Source organism: Thunnus albacares, chromosome 15, assembly GCF_914725855.1.
Source record: "Thunnus albacares chromosome 15, fThuAlb1.1, whole genome shotgun sequence".
Taxonomy (NCBI): Eukaryota; Metazoa; Chordata; class Actinopteri; order Scombriformes; family Scombridae; genus Thunnus; species Thunnus albacares.
In genome coordinates this window covers 15,305,062-15,321,576 of record NC_058120.1, presented here as the reverse complement: position 1 = coordinate 15,321,576, position 16,515 = coordinate 15,305,062, and the positions used below count along the sequence as shown (strand labels likewise).

The 16,515-nt window shown below is 41.3% G+C and overlaps 1 protein-coding gene across 3 annotated transcripts in view; it reads left to right on the top strand.

Annotated features, from left to right (window-relative positions):
- The window catches only part of rnf144aa (ring finger protein 144aa), a 33,737-nt gene that overhangs the window by 7,473 nt on the left and 9,749 nt on the right, over positions 1 to 16,515 (top strand). For 2 of the 3 annotated variants that reach the window (XM_044374509.1, XM_044374508.1), the window contains exons 2-4: positions 12,414 to 12,564; positions 13,789 to 13,893; positions 14,965 to 15,025. In XM_044374509.1, coding sequence (XP_044230444.1) covers positions 12,430 to 12,564; positions 13,789 to 13,893; positions 14,965 to 15,025 — 301 coding nt within the window. In that variant the 5' untranslated portion in view covers positions 12,414 to 12,429. Of the gene's footprint in view, positions 1 to 970; positions 1,014 to 12,413; positions 12,565 to 13,788; positions 13,894 to 14,964; positions 15,026 to 16,515 lie in introns of all 3 variants that reach the window. The other variant, XM_044374510.1, reaches the window with a different exon arrangement.

Sequence of the window (16,515 nt, the reverse complement as noted above, 5' to 3'; positions counted from 1 at the left end):
ACAAACTGAAAGTAGGAAAAAAAACAAGCTGGCAGCAAAATCACAATAAATACTTCACTGAATTGAGAACATAAACCAACTAAATCAAGCGAGTTCTGAAACAGCAATATTTGCCAGTTTATTTTTGTTGAATTCTGTTTTTGGATGGGATTACAAAAGGAACTGGATGGATACATGAAGCTATCTTCAATGACAAACTGAAAGTAGCCTCCCATGATAACACAAATGAGAGAACGACTGAGTCCAAAACATGTTAACAGCCAACCGATCTGTCACATAATGTTAAAAAATACATTTTTCTAACATCATGCACCCAAAAAAATCTGGGATTTTGCTTCTATAAATACAGGTAAGATTCAAGTTTGTCCACAATTATGACCTGAGAGTTTAATCTGATTGTGACTGTAATCTGGTTATGGTGCACATGTACACATAATGACTGAAGCTGTAGAGCAGTGAGAGACAACAGATTGCCAGCAAAGTCGACCCTGTGCTCGGGCTCTCTGCATCTGTCAATAGAAATAGGCTCAGTGTGGCATGCCTGTCGTCTTCACTTAGCTTCTTAGACGCTAATGTGAGCTGGGATGGCTTTTTGGAGGGGGAGAGCAAGCCTAATATTGCTGCTTAGAGCCTTGTTGTAAGCACTTGTGGAATTGGAAAGCTACGCCTTTTGCCGCGGTCTCAAACAGGACACTCTTCTAGCTGTCTTATCTTGTTTTTTTTTACGTTCTTTATTATCCTTTGTGTTGTAGAGAACTGTATGTTGTCACGCTCGTTCGGTACAGTCTGAGCATGTTGTCGCCCCGGACAATAAGACTTTGTGGGGAAGAATTGCGTCTTGCTTCATCCTCTACTCTGAATGTTTTGCTCTGTGCATGTTGCTCACCATCATGTCATTGAGTCTTAGTGTGCTTTTATATCTTGTGTAATCAGAACAGCAGTGTGTTGTTGTGCTTTCTCTTTCCTCCAGGTACTGAGAGGTGATTTCGGGGTGTGGACATTATCTCATTCAGGTGAAAAAACATTCCGAAAAGCTTACTAGCAATCTGAGAGCTTTACTTAAAAGTGCCTCTCATCTCAGGTCCAGACAGTGTAGACCCATTTACAACTTAAGGGAACACGTACAGAGCATTTAAAATGCTGCTGAATCTCATGAATATTTACACTCCGTCATTAAGTAATGCTAGAGCCTCAGCTTATTTGCCTAATGGTCCACTTACGATGCTTACGGGAGTGTGGAAAATAGTCCTTTTTTAATTACAATTTCACATTATTTTTTTTACTTTTCCTCCCATCTTTTTACTCTCTGTTGTTCCCATGTCTTTTTTTGTTCCATTTCACTCTTCATACTTTTTTTTTTTTTTTTACATCATCTCTGGCGTGTCCTTCCCCATCTTCCTTCCTTCCCTTTTCTTTTTTTGCCCCATCGTACACTCATTTCTTTTGTTCCTACTTGCTTCTCTCCTTTCTCTCGGGGCAGCTTTATAGTTTGTACAAACGGGCGGCATTAATGCTGTGAGACTGTTGTCTTTGCTGACAGACAGTGTTTATTTTAAATGTGGTAGCACTGCTGGGTTCGCAGAGCTCAGAGTTTCCTCTCCCTGTTGACACTGTTGAAAATAGCAGATTTTTGGTCATTTTTTTTGACCTTCCTGGGACCCTTTTATGGAGTGTGGCCTTTGTTACACAGACTCTGTACTGCTCAGTGAAATGCTGAAAAAGTATAAACTGACCCTAGAGACTGCACTATGCTTCTCTGTACTAGTGGTGTAGTGATTATTCTGTAGACTCCAAGGGTATAGGGGTTGATTTATAGCTTAGTGCAGGATTTATGTCATTGTTGTAGCACTGCAGCAACACTAGAAAGCAACGTCTTCCATTCATCATACACCTTAAAGTAATCGTGTTTACATTTCTCATTCATTTTTTGATAGGGAGTAGTAGCAGTAGTTGTGAAGACAAGGATGAGACTGGGTTTGCTAGATCAGAATAAATTTGTTTAGCATTACTGAGACACAAACATCAGTTAGCTGTTCTTCAGCCTGTTCTGTTTTTGTCATTATCAACAAACACAACCAGCATATAAAGCAAACACAAACCAGCCCAAGCAGACTGCTCACAGTTCTTGCAGTTACTGTGTACCCCGCATAGAAAGAGGATATTTATCTTGCATTGCAGCAGAGAAAATGGCAAGAGATCAAGTAGACATGAGGCTACAGTCTTTTGCCCTACATACCCGATGCATGACCACTGTCAGTGTCTGTCTGTCCTAAACAGCAAAAACGGACTTTGACTTGCAAGGCATCACGAAAAGCACGTACACACACACACATACACACACACACACAGCTTCTCCGCACCACTCACAATGCCAAAATACATCTGGGTGATTGTGTAACTCCTCAGGGCATGGAAAAACTGGGCCTATCACCACTCTTAGCAACCCTCTTAGTGTCCCCCTGCCCCTCCTCCATGTCAAGGACAGACGGCGACTGTCCCCAACCGCTGTCCCTCCATGTCACCTTTCACATTCAGCAACCGAGCTGTCCAAAAATAAAGTCCCAGTATCTGTGTGTGTGTGTGTGTGCTTTGGGTACTGAATGTGAATGTGGATTAGTTGACAGTTGATTAAGAGAATAACACAGGCCGACACCCGGGTTATGTAGGTTATGTTCTATGCATGGTATAACTTTTAAACCTAAGGCCCATATAGACCCATGACCTATATTCTGCTTACAGTAAATGTGCTCAAAATAGACGCTGGCATGATTTATCGCCGGGTAGTAACACGTTACTGCCAGGTGCTGGTAAAAACATGTGTGGCACATTCAGTTCGGCTCTTTCCCGGACAAGGGCAGTATAGCATTTGCTACAGCACTGTGAGATGGGCTAGATGCTACTGTACAAACAATACACACAAACATGCTACTACAGCTGTCAAAAAGTTCTGTGTGGGGGAAAAAAAAACGAAAATAAGGTGCAGTGCAAACTCTGTCAGGAAAAGCTAGCAATATCGCAAGTCTACAACAACTATGCACAGTCAATTGAGAGTGAAGCACCCAGCAGAAGGTGGGGGCCCATCCACAGATCAACAATCAATGGCTAGCTTTGTCACCAGGCGAAGTAAGAGTTTGATGGTAGACATGCAGAGCGAACAACAGCCAAAGATGATAGCTTAAGAGATGCTTCCCATCAGCTTTGTCGAAGATGAGGGATTTCAAAGTTTGAGTTTACGGTCCCATCAAGAATATCCATTATTACAAAACTGGAGAAACTATAGCAGGGGCATACTTGTGTGTGCTTGCAAAGTCTGTGCCATCAGAGAGGGTGTTTTCCACGGCAGGACTTCATTCATTCATTCAAATAATTTTCCCTTATTCGGTTGTGCCATTGGCATTTTGTTAGCTTTTGTTAGGCCTTAAGGGTCAGGACCATGTTGCCTTAAACATACTTAGTTGTAGTATGACAGGCTGGTTCCCAATAACCTGTCCTGTGGAAGAGATATGATTCATTTCTGTCTGTGTGTTTTATGGGGAAGGAGGTGGTGCAGTTCATTATACCCTGTGTTTTATAGGGTTTTGGGTTTCCAGTTTAATTAGATTTTGTTGTGGATTCTGGCTCATTCAGACAAGCATCAGATCACTAAAGAACATGACATCAATACAAAAAGACAGAGTTGTGAAAATCGGAAATTGGGTCTCTGGGAATAGTGGGAATAGTTCCCAGTGAATATCGAATAGTATTTTATTTATTTATCTGTCTGAATAATGCAAAAGATGTCTATTACTATCCAGGCCAGGGCAGAATTTGTGCCCCAGGGCTATAAGATGCAACTTGACTTGTGTCAATTTTGATTTGATATGAAAGAGAAGATCTGTTTTCACACATATGTTTGTGTCTCCGTTACCGTGTGTTGGGACTGAAAGTGGAGTCCCATCAGTCATTCTCCAGGTGGCCATCAAAAGGTAAACAGTTGCTTATTATTTGTCTGCATGACAGACTGAGCATTAGCAAGGTTTACTCTGGACTCACTGCAGTAGTCACTGTTAGATGAAGGGGATTTTATAACAATACTTTTGCGCTGGTCAGTAACATGGCTGATGATCAGTTAAGGAAATGGCTTAAAATTAGCCTCCCTGATGTTTGTTATATGCCAGGGGTTTTCAGAGTAGGAGGTGGTCCTCCCCAATTGGGCACCAAACAGTTTCAGAGGCCATGAAAGTGAAAAAATATTACATTTGTTATCAAAAGGAGATCACATAATAGCCTAAATGTGTGTGATTTGGTTAAAGAGATAGTTCTGAGATACAGTAGTTTGGGGGAATTTTACTGTTTTTCCCACTTTCCCACAGTCAGAAACAAATGAATGCCTTCAGACAGACCTTTTTTATGTATTTGGTTTGGTCTGAGGTCATGTCAAACAGCAGTATCAGGCTATCTTGGCTCAATTGTTGAGTGTCTATGGGATCAAATAACATAATCATGATCCCATAGGCATTCAGGAATTGAGCGAAACAAGGCAAGTAAACTGGGGGGAGGTGGAGTTTCCAAGCTTGGTCTGAGGCGAGACCCACAGCCTCAGACTTTGAAAACCCCTGTTATATGCTCTCATAGTATTATTTGCTTCTGTCCACTCCATCTACAATATGTTTTAACTAACCATTGGTGTCTGCACGCATGTGTGCTTAGCGTGTTAGTGTTTTCTCTGTGGTCTGTTGGGCTGTTAGTTCCGTTGCCTGGTGTGAACTTCACAACAAGGTGACAAGAAATAATCACAGGCAGTAAAGGTGAGCCAAGAGAGTCTAGAAAATAGACTAAATTCGCACATCGCCACTTTCCTCCTTTCACTTTACTCTGTCTCTCTCCTTTTTTTCCTCTGCAACGGTGGACACATAGAGGATATGACATAAATGAAACTTAAAGGCCCTTCTAATTGGCTTTGAAACATAGGGCTGGGCTCTTGAGGGAGGAAAGGCAGGAAGGAACAGAGGAGGGAGGAGAAGACGGCAGGATCACTAAGTGCTTATTACAGACCTGAGCTCACTGGGATCACCACATAGACAGGCCAATCTAGGTTTTTTTTTTTTTTCTTTTCTTAACCACAAATTGCCATGATTTCAGGTGATTCAATATACGTGGATTTTGAGATGAATGAAATCGCATGCTGTTTGAGTAAAGAGTATATGTGTTGGCAGAATGCAATTATAGGAATGAGTCCAGTGAGACAAAAGGAAATCACTGTAGCAGTTTGCCAGACAGAGATGTTGACACGAGTAAACTTGAGGCGAGATTAGGTTTCGCTGATAAGGCCGGTCGGAGCAAATTTAGTCCAAGTCAGCTAGTATCGTATCATGCTTCTCACTACATTAATTTTGCTGTAGCAAATAACGACAAGTCTACTGTGTTTGCTTGTCCCCAGGCTTCAGGTAGAATATCATCTGCATGGCTCAACCCTCATTTCAACACTACTCTCCCGTCTCTGGCTGAACACAGTGCGGCCTTCAGTTTTCGTCCTTCATTGCACTCCCTGACTTGTCTTATTGGATGAAAGCAGAGTCTTGTAAATCAGCTGAGGGACAGCTTTGTGCATGGAAGAATGTCAGTATGTGTGTGTGTGTGAGAAAATGAGTGAGAAAAATGTGTGGGCTGTTCCCACTCCCAGTACAGCTAACAGTTGTTTGCAGCTTTCTTTCACATTAGCCATAGGTGAGGTATATAAATAGAGTCTTACGCAATACTTTGATGTGACATTATATAATTACACACAGGTGAAAATGGAGGGCTGAAAGACTGTTTCTGCCTTTTTTTTCTCTCTCTCTCACATTCCTCTCTCCTCACTGCCCTCACTTCCCATCACTGTCTGAGTGAATTCAGATGAGAATTTGCATTTTATTGTTTTTTTGTTTTTTTTATGCTAGGCGACAGCGTTTTATTTGAATGCAGCCCGGGCTCGTCACTTTTTGTGGAAACTGAACAGGCAAAAACACCAAAGGTGTCAAAAAAAAGAAATCCTGGGCTGCAACTAATGACTATTTTCATTATTCAATTTTTTTTAGAACAGTCCAAAATCAAAAAGTACTCAATTTAAAATAATATAAAAAAGCAAGTTCTCACATACATTTGAAAGTTAGAACCAGTGAATGTTGAACATTTTTGTTTGACAAATGACTTAAAAATCAAAATTGTTGGCCTGTATTTTTTTGTCTGTTGAGTAATTGGTTCTTTGATTAACAAATTAGCACTAAAAAGATCATAAAACATTTCAGAATTTCTATTTGCTGTGATAATAAAATGAAATATCACCTCTAGCAAATTTGAATTTGACTACTACTGGTTTGAACAAACATTATCAAACAATGAACTTACAGCAAATTCCACATTATAATGAGACTAGAAATGCTTACATACTGTCCTTAAGAGTGCCACTTAAAGCTTGACATCACTAGAGTGGGGGCATTTTGTGAATGCTTGCTTTAAAGATTAGAATTAACTTTGGATTAAGATTGAGGTCAGTTTAGGGTTTAGAGCGAAGGCTAGGTTATTGTTGTTGCCGTGTGTATCTGTGTTTTGGTATAAAGACCTGTATCTTTGTTTTGCATACTTTAGTTGATCTTTATGTATCAACACTGCACGTGTTGCAGGTTCAAAATGAACGCTACAAGCTTGGTATCATGTATACTGCAGCAAGAATTCCCTTTCAGCTCCCCAGAGAAGTTCTCCTCAATCGCTCCTCCATGACCATTACGCTCGCCCCCCACCCCCACCCCGCTCTGTTATGCAATGGAATGTAATGCGTGTGTGTGTGTGCGTGTGCGTGTGCGTGTGTGTGTGTCACGGTTGTAGAATCATTATCGCATGAATGCCGCTCTTACCATTTCAACTATGAGTGGAGCCCCTTCAGACTGATGACCGACACATGGTGACCACTGCTCAGGATGGATGTTTGACTTTTGACTCACTTCTGACTCCCCACTTTATCGATTTTTAGCTCTCTGACCTCATCTTTTCAGATGTATAGTGCTCTGGAAGGCTATATTTGAAATGAGCACACTGAGCATGAGTGGCCCACATGCACAGTCCCATTGCTCCGATATACTGTATATATATATGTGTGTGTCTGTGTGTGTGTGTGTGTGTGTGTTACTCTGTGATAATGGACCCTCTAGTTAATAATGCAGCAGAAAGATTGCACTGCACCACCTTTTCTCATGAAAACTCATTTTCCCTTTGTCGCTCTTTCCCTCTCTCTCACTCCCTCTCCCCTCCTCAGGCCATCCTTACAAAACTATTTCATTTGTCCCCATCGACCCAGTCTGTCAGCATTTGCACAGCCAATATAAAGTCTGGGAGTAGAGAGGTAGATTCAAATAAAAAGTACACACTATATTAGAAAGACTTGGTTTGTACGGTGTAAATTGCTTTTTACTGTGAGTTGTTTTTTTGTTTTTTTGCCACATTGCTAATGGAGTTCAGTGGCTTGGCTCATGCAGAGACTAGCAGACAGGAAGGAAGATAAACAGACAGACAACTTTCAGTCCTCCTGGAAATGATGTCATTCAAGTTCTCAGCTGTACAGATTTGAGGTTACCGCAGAGGTGTTGATTCAGTTACCGAGACTGAAGTTTTTAGTTGTAAGCACCTATGCTGGGAAGTGTCTGTTCATTTCTAACGATGAGCTTAAACACGAAAGCTCTTCCTCTGTGGCTACATTAAATCATTTTGAAGTTTTTATGACTGATGCTCCTGCAACATTCACCCCTTTGGAACCCTGTCAGATCATGCTTCATTTTGTTTTGCACATTGATGATGGTCTGTCCTGTTTTTAAAGGGGACATATCATGCACATTTCCAGGTCTATATTTATGTTCTGGGGCTCTACTGGAATATCTTTGCATGATTTACAGTTTAAAAAACTCTTTATTTATTTTATACTGGCCCTTTATGCAGCCCCACATTTCAGCCTCTGTCTGAAACAGGCCGTTTTAGCTCCTGTCTCTTTAAGGCCCTCCTTCTGATGAGCCCACTTTGTTCTGATTGGCCAGCTTCTGGAGGCTATGTAAAACACACAGTGGTATTAGGATTTCACTTCTTTTTCTCATTCCTTACTCAAAATGGATACTAAAAACATCCGTACATCTTTGAGCCCAAATATGCGAGTGTACGACGCTAACAACGCATAGAAAAACCTTAGTTTGTGCGTGTGTTTGTGTACCCACCTCCCCTTCTTCTTCTCCGTGTGTGTGCAGTTGTGCATGTGGCAGAAGAATATATCTGTGTGTGTGTGTGTGCCTTGTCACATATAGTAGCTTAACATTAGTGTATGCTGCCTCTGTCTGCCTGCAGCTCTCCCACTGTCTTTTTTGCCGCCATTGCTGCTTAAGACAAATGGACCCCGCAACTGGCGCAATGAGTCTAGTCTGCTAATTTGTGCCTGACGGAAAATGAAGCTTAAAATATGTTCACATTTTAGAGAATGTAATTAATATTTCCCTCATAAGTGATGTATTATTTCACCCACCCGCAACCCATCCGCTATTAATCAGAATGTTAATTTTTATGACTCAGCCCGCCTGACCCGCGGTGCCCGCGGATATAACTGCGATCCGCGCATCACTATGACACATATTACGGCTTATTTGCAGTCAATTGAGTATGGCTCACCAGTGTAGCTTCATTTACAAGTGTGATTTAATTACTTCAGTGGTAAAATCTCGTTCCATGTGTCTTTTTTAAAATTTTGACCACCCAAAGCACACGCCGTTCCACACATTCCCCACAGGGTCCTGTTTGTAAGTTCAGCACCTACATAATAGAGCTCTCTCACTGCTCATGGGTGTAGATTTGGGTAAGGATGGTAGGGACATGTTCCTACCAATGTCAAGTTGTTGCCGAATTGTCCCTACTTATATTTTTTCAAACGATCTTGTCATTTTAACTTCACATAATGTTCCCAGTAAGATGTTTGCAGAGTTGCTGGGTTTGTGTGTTTTCTGTGTTATAGTTTAAACATTTCAAACATCGTGGAATTCATTTGTTGTTGGTTTGTGATCATTGCTCAGATATGTCATTTTTTTTAAACAACTTTATTACTGTAGGCGAAAATGCCTCCCAAAGGTGGAAATAAGACATCAGGTCCTTTTTAAATGAAAACCAAAGTGTCAGTAACTGCTGATCTAATCAGAACATTCTGTAATTAAACCAATATTTTATTACTTGCAGGAAACTTTTTGTTGCCAAAATCAACCAACTGTAAGCTCAGGTGAGATTTGAAGATGTCTTACAGCAGATTAAACATAGTAGCACATTACCTACAGGTTATTACACATTTATTTTCTTTTAACATTCGTTGTGAAAATCTATTGTTTCTGCCAAAAATCTGGAAACTGTTATCCACTCCTTCATTACCAGTCGACTGGACTATTGTAATTCCCCTCTCGCTGGCATCAGTAAAAAAATCTCTCTCTACAGCTCATCCAAAACTCAGCCGCCAGGATTTTAACTGGGAACAAAGAAACATGATCACATTTTGCCGATCCTGGCTTACACTGGCTATTGTTCATCGATTACTTATAAAACCTCACCCCAAGTTATATTTTGGACCTCTCATTGCCTTATGTTCCTTCCCGCTCCCTGAGATCCTCAGATTCGTCTTTTCTCAATGTTCCAAGGTCCAGACTTAGACAGAAAGGCAAAAGAGGCTTTGCAGTTAGGGCTCCTTCTTTGGAATGACTTCCCAGAGGAGATCAGGGCTGCAAACAGTTTCCTCTTTTAAATCAATTTTTAAAAAAACGCTTTTTTAAAATTGCTTTTCGGTTAATTCATGTATTATTTATGGTATTTTATTTAGTTTTAATCTTTTTGTATTTTTATTCTGTGTCCTGTTTTTATTGTAAAGCCCTTTGTAACTATGTTTACAAGAGTCCAGCTCTCTATGCGTGCATATGAAAGACAAAAGAGAGAGATAAGTTTATTTTGGTTGTCCGACAAAAAAACTGACCCTGCCAAAGTTAAAACCAAACCTCTGCCCTTGACTCACCACTCAGTGCTTTCCGGTCAGCGTGACGGATGGTGGATTGATGGATGAATGCCAGGTGATTTGCGTGAGTCAGACATGAGGTGCATCTCATACATCTTATTTGTCCTCTCAGTTTTCTCACTTTCCTTTTTTTTCGTCACTCCGCCTACGCAAGACACAGTGAAAAGATGTGAAGGAGATAGAACTGAGGCAATCAGATTTTAAAGAAAGCAAACATGTTTTCCAGCCCAGTGTCATCTGAATCGACATCAGTCTACTGATAACATGTGCACAGCCAGATCACCTGTCAGTGGGCTTGTACAGTAACTGCTCTGTACCATCTTGTTGATTTGGAGTATGTGTTAATATGATGTAGTGAAATATTTTGAATATTGTCACATAAATCTGCACATTTTGACAAACAGTTTCCTTTACCAGTTTCATTTTTGCATCTGGATTTATTCATGCTCATTCATGCATTTTGTTTCTCCTCCTCATCAATGTTGAAATAGTTTATTACCCGTTCGGGAAAATATGAAATGATTTTGTTTCTGCCCCATGTGATTGATCGCTACACTGAGACTAAACAGGAAACTACACTTGCAGACAATCAAAACCACGTTAAAACGCTGAAAGAACAGAACAGACACAAGCCAGCAATGAAACCAGCTAAAGACACTCTAAATAAAATCATTTGACTATGTGGGAAAAAAAACATAAATCATATGGCTCATCAGCAATAATCATATTATGTGAATCATATTCTCCTGATCTCTCTGAATGTGCCAAGTCGTGAAAGATCATCAGACCATCTGGCTATTTAAGAGACACTTGAGAAACCTTCACTTAACACATTTATCCAATAAAAAAATTAAAAAAAAATGTTCTAACGCCCAAATTTGTGCTGCTATTTCTTCTCTCCTTGATTGTGGCTGCTGTTCATCTGATCATCTGCAGTATAGAATCACATACAGATTTCCAATCGGTGTGTTTCCAATAATAATAATCCTTTGGGAATCCTCCTCCTTCCTCTTTCCTCTGTCCTTGCATCACCAAGCAGCATTAAAGAAACTGACACATCCTACATAATGGCAGGTAATGTGGGGACAAATGAATGAGGAGAGGAGATAAAAAAAAAAAGAAAGATGCAAAGACTGTATGTGAGACAAACACGTCCTCAGCACCTTCTTGACAGATCACCCTGCTCCTAAGGTTTGAGCACTTCATGTAATTCCTCATTACAAGAACTGATTAGTCTCTGTCCCAGTTCCCTCTCACTGCCATATCATCTGTGGATTGCCTTCACCTTGTGTCCCACTGAAGTGCCTTTCAGTTAATACACGGTGGATGCATAAGCTCCTGCATTTTTCCTCCTCCTCCTCCTTATAAGATTAAATGTGTTATTAAAAGGGGCGGTGTGAAGTGATATCATATCTCTGCTAAACCAGAACACACTGTCTGTCTCTCTTCTCTCCGTTCTCCTCTTTGGGTAGCACATGTAGTCAGCACAAGAGTCCATGGAGTGATAATGTGAACCCCTCTCCTCCCACCCGCTGTCCTCTTCCTGTAACGTCTGTGAACAGGCAGCTGCACATTGAGGCGGACTGTGCTGTGACCAGTTAAAGCGAACCGCGATCCCTCCCAGTCTCTTCTACTCTTGCCATGCTTCTCTTCCTCCTATCTATGCCCCCTCCACCTCCAAAATCCTCCTTCAGCCGGTTGCTAAGCAGCACGGGGAGAGCTTGACAGTGTTGACGCTGTGTGCGCGGGACCACTTCCTGTAAACAGCCGAGTGGGTGCTCTTTGCTCTCAGCTACAGAGGGAAGGGGGGGGAGTGAGACGAGACGGCCTAAAATAACCCTTTCTGACTTTCACAAAGAGATGCGATGACGCGCAGTGAAGGGGAAAAAAAAAAGTGTTATTTCATCCGAAGTGAAAATTTCACAGGGTGTCAAGATAGCTGATAGCTACGGGAGTTTCAGGAGCTTCTGAACTGTATTTTCTTTTCTTTTCTTTTTTTTGTTTTTTACTGTTACAAAGCATGAGGCCCAGATTAAAAATGAACACAGCTGACAAGGGCCATTTAGGCCGAGAGCTGGTGTCACTCTGCATATAGCAGGACTGTATGTGTGTGTGTGCACCCTCACTGGACACAACTCACAATGCATTTTCAGTCTGTGCTCACTTCATCATGCTGATTTTGTCACAACAAATAAAGCACATCTTGGACTCTGGATACATTATGTAGACGGACACAAACAAAGCTGAGCCAGATATTTTCTCACTTTGAGAATTTCCTCTTGTCATCAGCAGGATTATAAATAGTATCTGTTTGAAATTTGTTTCGTCTCAGGATACATTTTTACTCTCTTTGTGTCTTTCTTGTGTGTTTCTTCAGCTCTGTGGCGGTGAAGATGACCACGGCGCGGTACCGTCCCACCTGGGAGCTGGCCGTAGACCCCCTGGTCTCATGTAAGCTGTGCCTTGGAGAGTTCCCTCTGGAGCAGATGACCACCATCACACAGTGCCAATGTGTCTTCTGTACACTGGTGAGCAGGACACAACACACATCAACCAGGTTCTCGCAGCTGTCAACAGAATGATGACTTAAGTAAAAAAGAAATGATCCACAAATCAGGTTTATGCATCACCAGAAAAAGAATTTTTTTTATTGAGCTGGTGCAGAAAAACATTAGTTCATTCGCAATACACTTCAATGAACATAAGTCGCCCAAATCACTGTTAAAGTAAATGTGATTTTCAGATGGATTTTAACTTAATAAGAACCACGCAGGATTTGCACGGTATTGTAATCAGTAATGAGCTCAGGATCTATTACAAATCTCACATCCCTCCTGTGTAACACAGGACCCGTGTGAAAAAGGCCAGACTAGTAGGGAGGAATAGTAACACCCACTGTCAGATCCTAAACAATCTAGTTCAGACATGAGGAAACAACAAACCGAGAGGGACCACTAAAAATAGCTTCTTCCTAGAACACAGTGTGAGTGGCGGCGGTCATTATCAAAGTTCAGTTGTACCGTTTATTCTACAAAGGTCAGTCATGATGTCAACACAAAGAGTGCCTTATATCTCACTCAAGCTACTGTTTTTTTTATGAGTAATTTCATATTTGATATTTAATCAATTTTAAGAAAGAAAGAAAAGAGGAAACTACATACACAGTTGACTGGACCAGTAAATGCTTAAAGAGACATTATGTATTAAATCTAACACAATCTTAAGGATTTTTAGTTCATAAAGGATAGGTCATCAGTTGTTCCATACATTTAATCTTACAATCAGTATCATTGTCTTCCCCTACACAAACAAAAGTTGATGTGGCAAACCTGCTAGAAAACAATTGTATATTTACACATCAAGCGGACGGCGAGCAAGATTTGAATTTATTTGGACTTGTGTTTCCAATGTTTTCTCTCCTTTTAGCTCTGTTTTGGCCTCCACTAACTCCTGTGGGAAATATCTGGCTCTTAAAACTTTCTTCACCAGCTTGTTGGCAACTTGCTGTTTTTCAGAATTAAGGTTTTCATCAGATACTGTCGCCACATACCATCACATATTCACCACGTACTCCTGCCGCATTTTCTGAGACAACAGACATAGACAGAGATCGAGATAGACTCTATGGCCGGTGTTTGTTTACCAACTTTCCTGGTGCATGATCTGGTTGTTGTTTGTTCTTGTTTTTTTCCGTCTGGCTGACTGATTAGATATTGAACCGGGTTGTGTTTGTCTGTCTGTCTCTCCTTCAGTGCCTGAAGCAGTATGTGGAGCTCCTGATTAAAGAAGGCCTTGAAACTGCAATTAGCTGTCCAGACTCTGCCTGTCCCAAAAGAGGACACTTGCAGGAAAACGAGGTACTGATAAAAGGAAAAGTGTGATTTTGTTTTTTACTCTGATTGACATTAGATTAGTTTGTCCTTTTTAGGTGGTGACTGATTGTCAATAGCACCACATTCCCCGCAGCCCATCAGGCTCATGAACAGTGAATAAAGATGTCCAATATGTCTTCGCTCTGAGACGGCATGAAACTAGATTTTATCAGAGCAGCAATTTCCATAAACGGTGGTTTGCACACAGTGGTGAATAGAAATTTGCAAGTAACTTTGTACATGCAAATGTAGTACATGCTGAAGCTGAGGTGCGTGTGCATGAAATGAACAAAAGTACATGGTGGTTTCTTATCTCTACAGATCAGTTTTTACCATCTCACGTATCTCCTATCATGCTGCTCCTTTTCATGTCAAATAAAAAGGTCCCGGTTGGTAACATGAACATGTTTGCAGTTAGTTTAACACCTCCATACCCCCTCAAAGCCCTAGCCTTACTCAAGATCACCACTGCGCTGCACCTACCAGTGTGTTTATTGCATTATAATGAGCGTGTACTTACATGCTCGCCTTCCTAGCCGAGGTCAATCGGAGGGCAAAGCACTCTTCACCCTCCAGGCAGTTTGGTTGATGGACTCACCCTCACTCTCACTTGGTCTCGGAGGCTCGGAGGCACAGCATGGTTCAGCCCACCACGGCCTTATGTTTCTAATCAATCAGTGTCAGCGGCCCTCACTACTACTCCTCATCCCTGTCTGCTCTGACAGCAGTGCCTTCACCTTTTTTATAATTGACTGCTCTTTTACAAGCTCGTATGCTCATTTCATTACCCAGTAAATGAGTACATTTAACCTTGAGTGGGCCTGTGTATGCACCTTGAATATATTCTGGCAATTGTATTCCCCTTTTGTCTGAGAATGGGACGAAGGGCCTTATTGGTAAGCAAGTAGCAAGTTCTGATCTTGTTGAAATTTGACATTGTTCTGGAAATGAAATTCACATTCTGAATGTATAATCGCTTCTCACAGCTTCTGTCTATAAATACGCACAATGACCTGCTTATTTCCCTCCCACTTCTCCTCTCCTCTCTCCCTGTAGATTGAGTGCATGGTGGCCACGGAGATGATGCAGAGATACAAGAAACTTCAGTTCGAAAGGGGTGAGTAAACGCAAGAGCAGATGCAGTACGTCAGTGTTTGCTCCAGAGTTCCTCAGTGGGTGTTGTGTGGACAAGGGCTGTCAAACGCAGACACACGTGGGCCCTCCTGTCTTCCCCGGGCTACCGTATTTCACCATGACACACAAAAGGACGACGACAATCCAGTCCAGCACGTGTAGCCGATCTGCGGCTTATTCTGTGTAGAATCACCCCCTGTGGACTGTTCTGCTTTTGAATTACACCATGGGGTATCTGAGGAAAGCTAATAGAAAAGATTTGGGCTATACTTGTTTGCTTAGTAAATCTTCACCAACATCAGATGTGTCTTTCCACCTATTTTTCATGTCCAAACTGAAGAGCAGTTTAACAGTTTCAATTACAACTTCTGACACAAAACAGTTCTGGACTGGTACCATTCACTCACTGCAAATAATCATGTAGTCGGCGAATATTCTTGTCACAGGTACTCAGGCCTAACCCTTGTCTGATTTGTACTGTATATTCAGACTCAACCCTGTCATCATCATCAAAGTATAACACCAGCTCCCATCAAATATACATGAAGGGCAAAGCCTTCCAGACTTTGTTTAAAGAGACTGTAATTGGATTGGTTCAGCACTAGTCTCGTAAACTGTCTGCCTGACTCTGATGGAGGCTGTTCTCTTAGGACAGAAATATATTTTAGTTAAATCCCTTTTATCTCTGTCTCAGTGTGCCGCTACATATTCAGTGTCTACAGTTCACACTGTTTGTAGAATAAATGTTAACCTACTGATAAAAGGCTCGGATATCGGTGCTGGAAAAGATAATGGCAGGTCTGTGTCACTTTGCTGCATGCTGTCAATGTAGATATGCTAATCAGTAATATTAGAGATCCCTCGCTACAATAGAAACCAGTAACCAAGCAGTGCTATCGCTCTTTGATGGTACTCGTCATGCAGGTTTCTCCACCTACACAGAGGCACAAACTGTACACAGAACATGCAGATCACACTTGGTTGAATAAATGCATGAGCACAAACACTTATATAGGAACACAGAGGGGGGTCCTGCAAATGAATCAAAATCCTCAGAAAAAGCTGTTGATGCTGCCTAGATAAGGGTAGTCAGCCGTCTCATCAATGTCCCATCCAGTCAGGCAGAACAGTTGCTGTACCCATTCCATATTTTTCAGGCTGAGCCAAGAGTGCATGTGGAACGTGTGCTCGGAGTTCTTGGCAGAGAGGCAAGGGGAAGGAAGGAGAGGATGTAAGGGCAAGTGCATCATGCTATGAATTTAGAATAGAACTGGAGGAAAAAAAACACAAAAACTCGTCTCTTTACCACCTGAGAATATAATAGAAAATGATTCAGAACTAAAAATGACACACATTCAAAAGTCATGGAAATTTGTTTACAGACAGCAAGATAAAAATGAACATCTCTACAAATGCAGTTTTCCGACATAAGCAAGTACAAAAATGATCCCTGAAAATTGTACATTATATAAA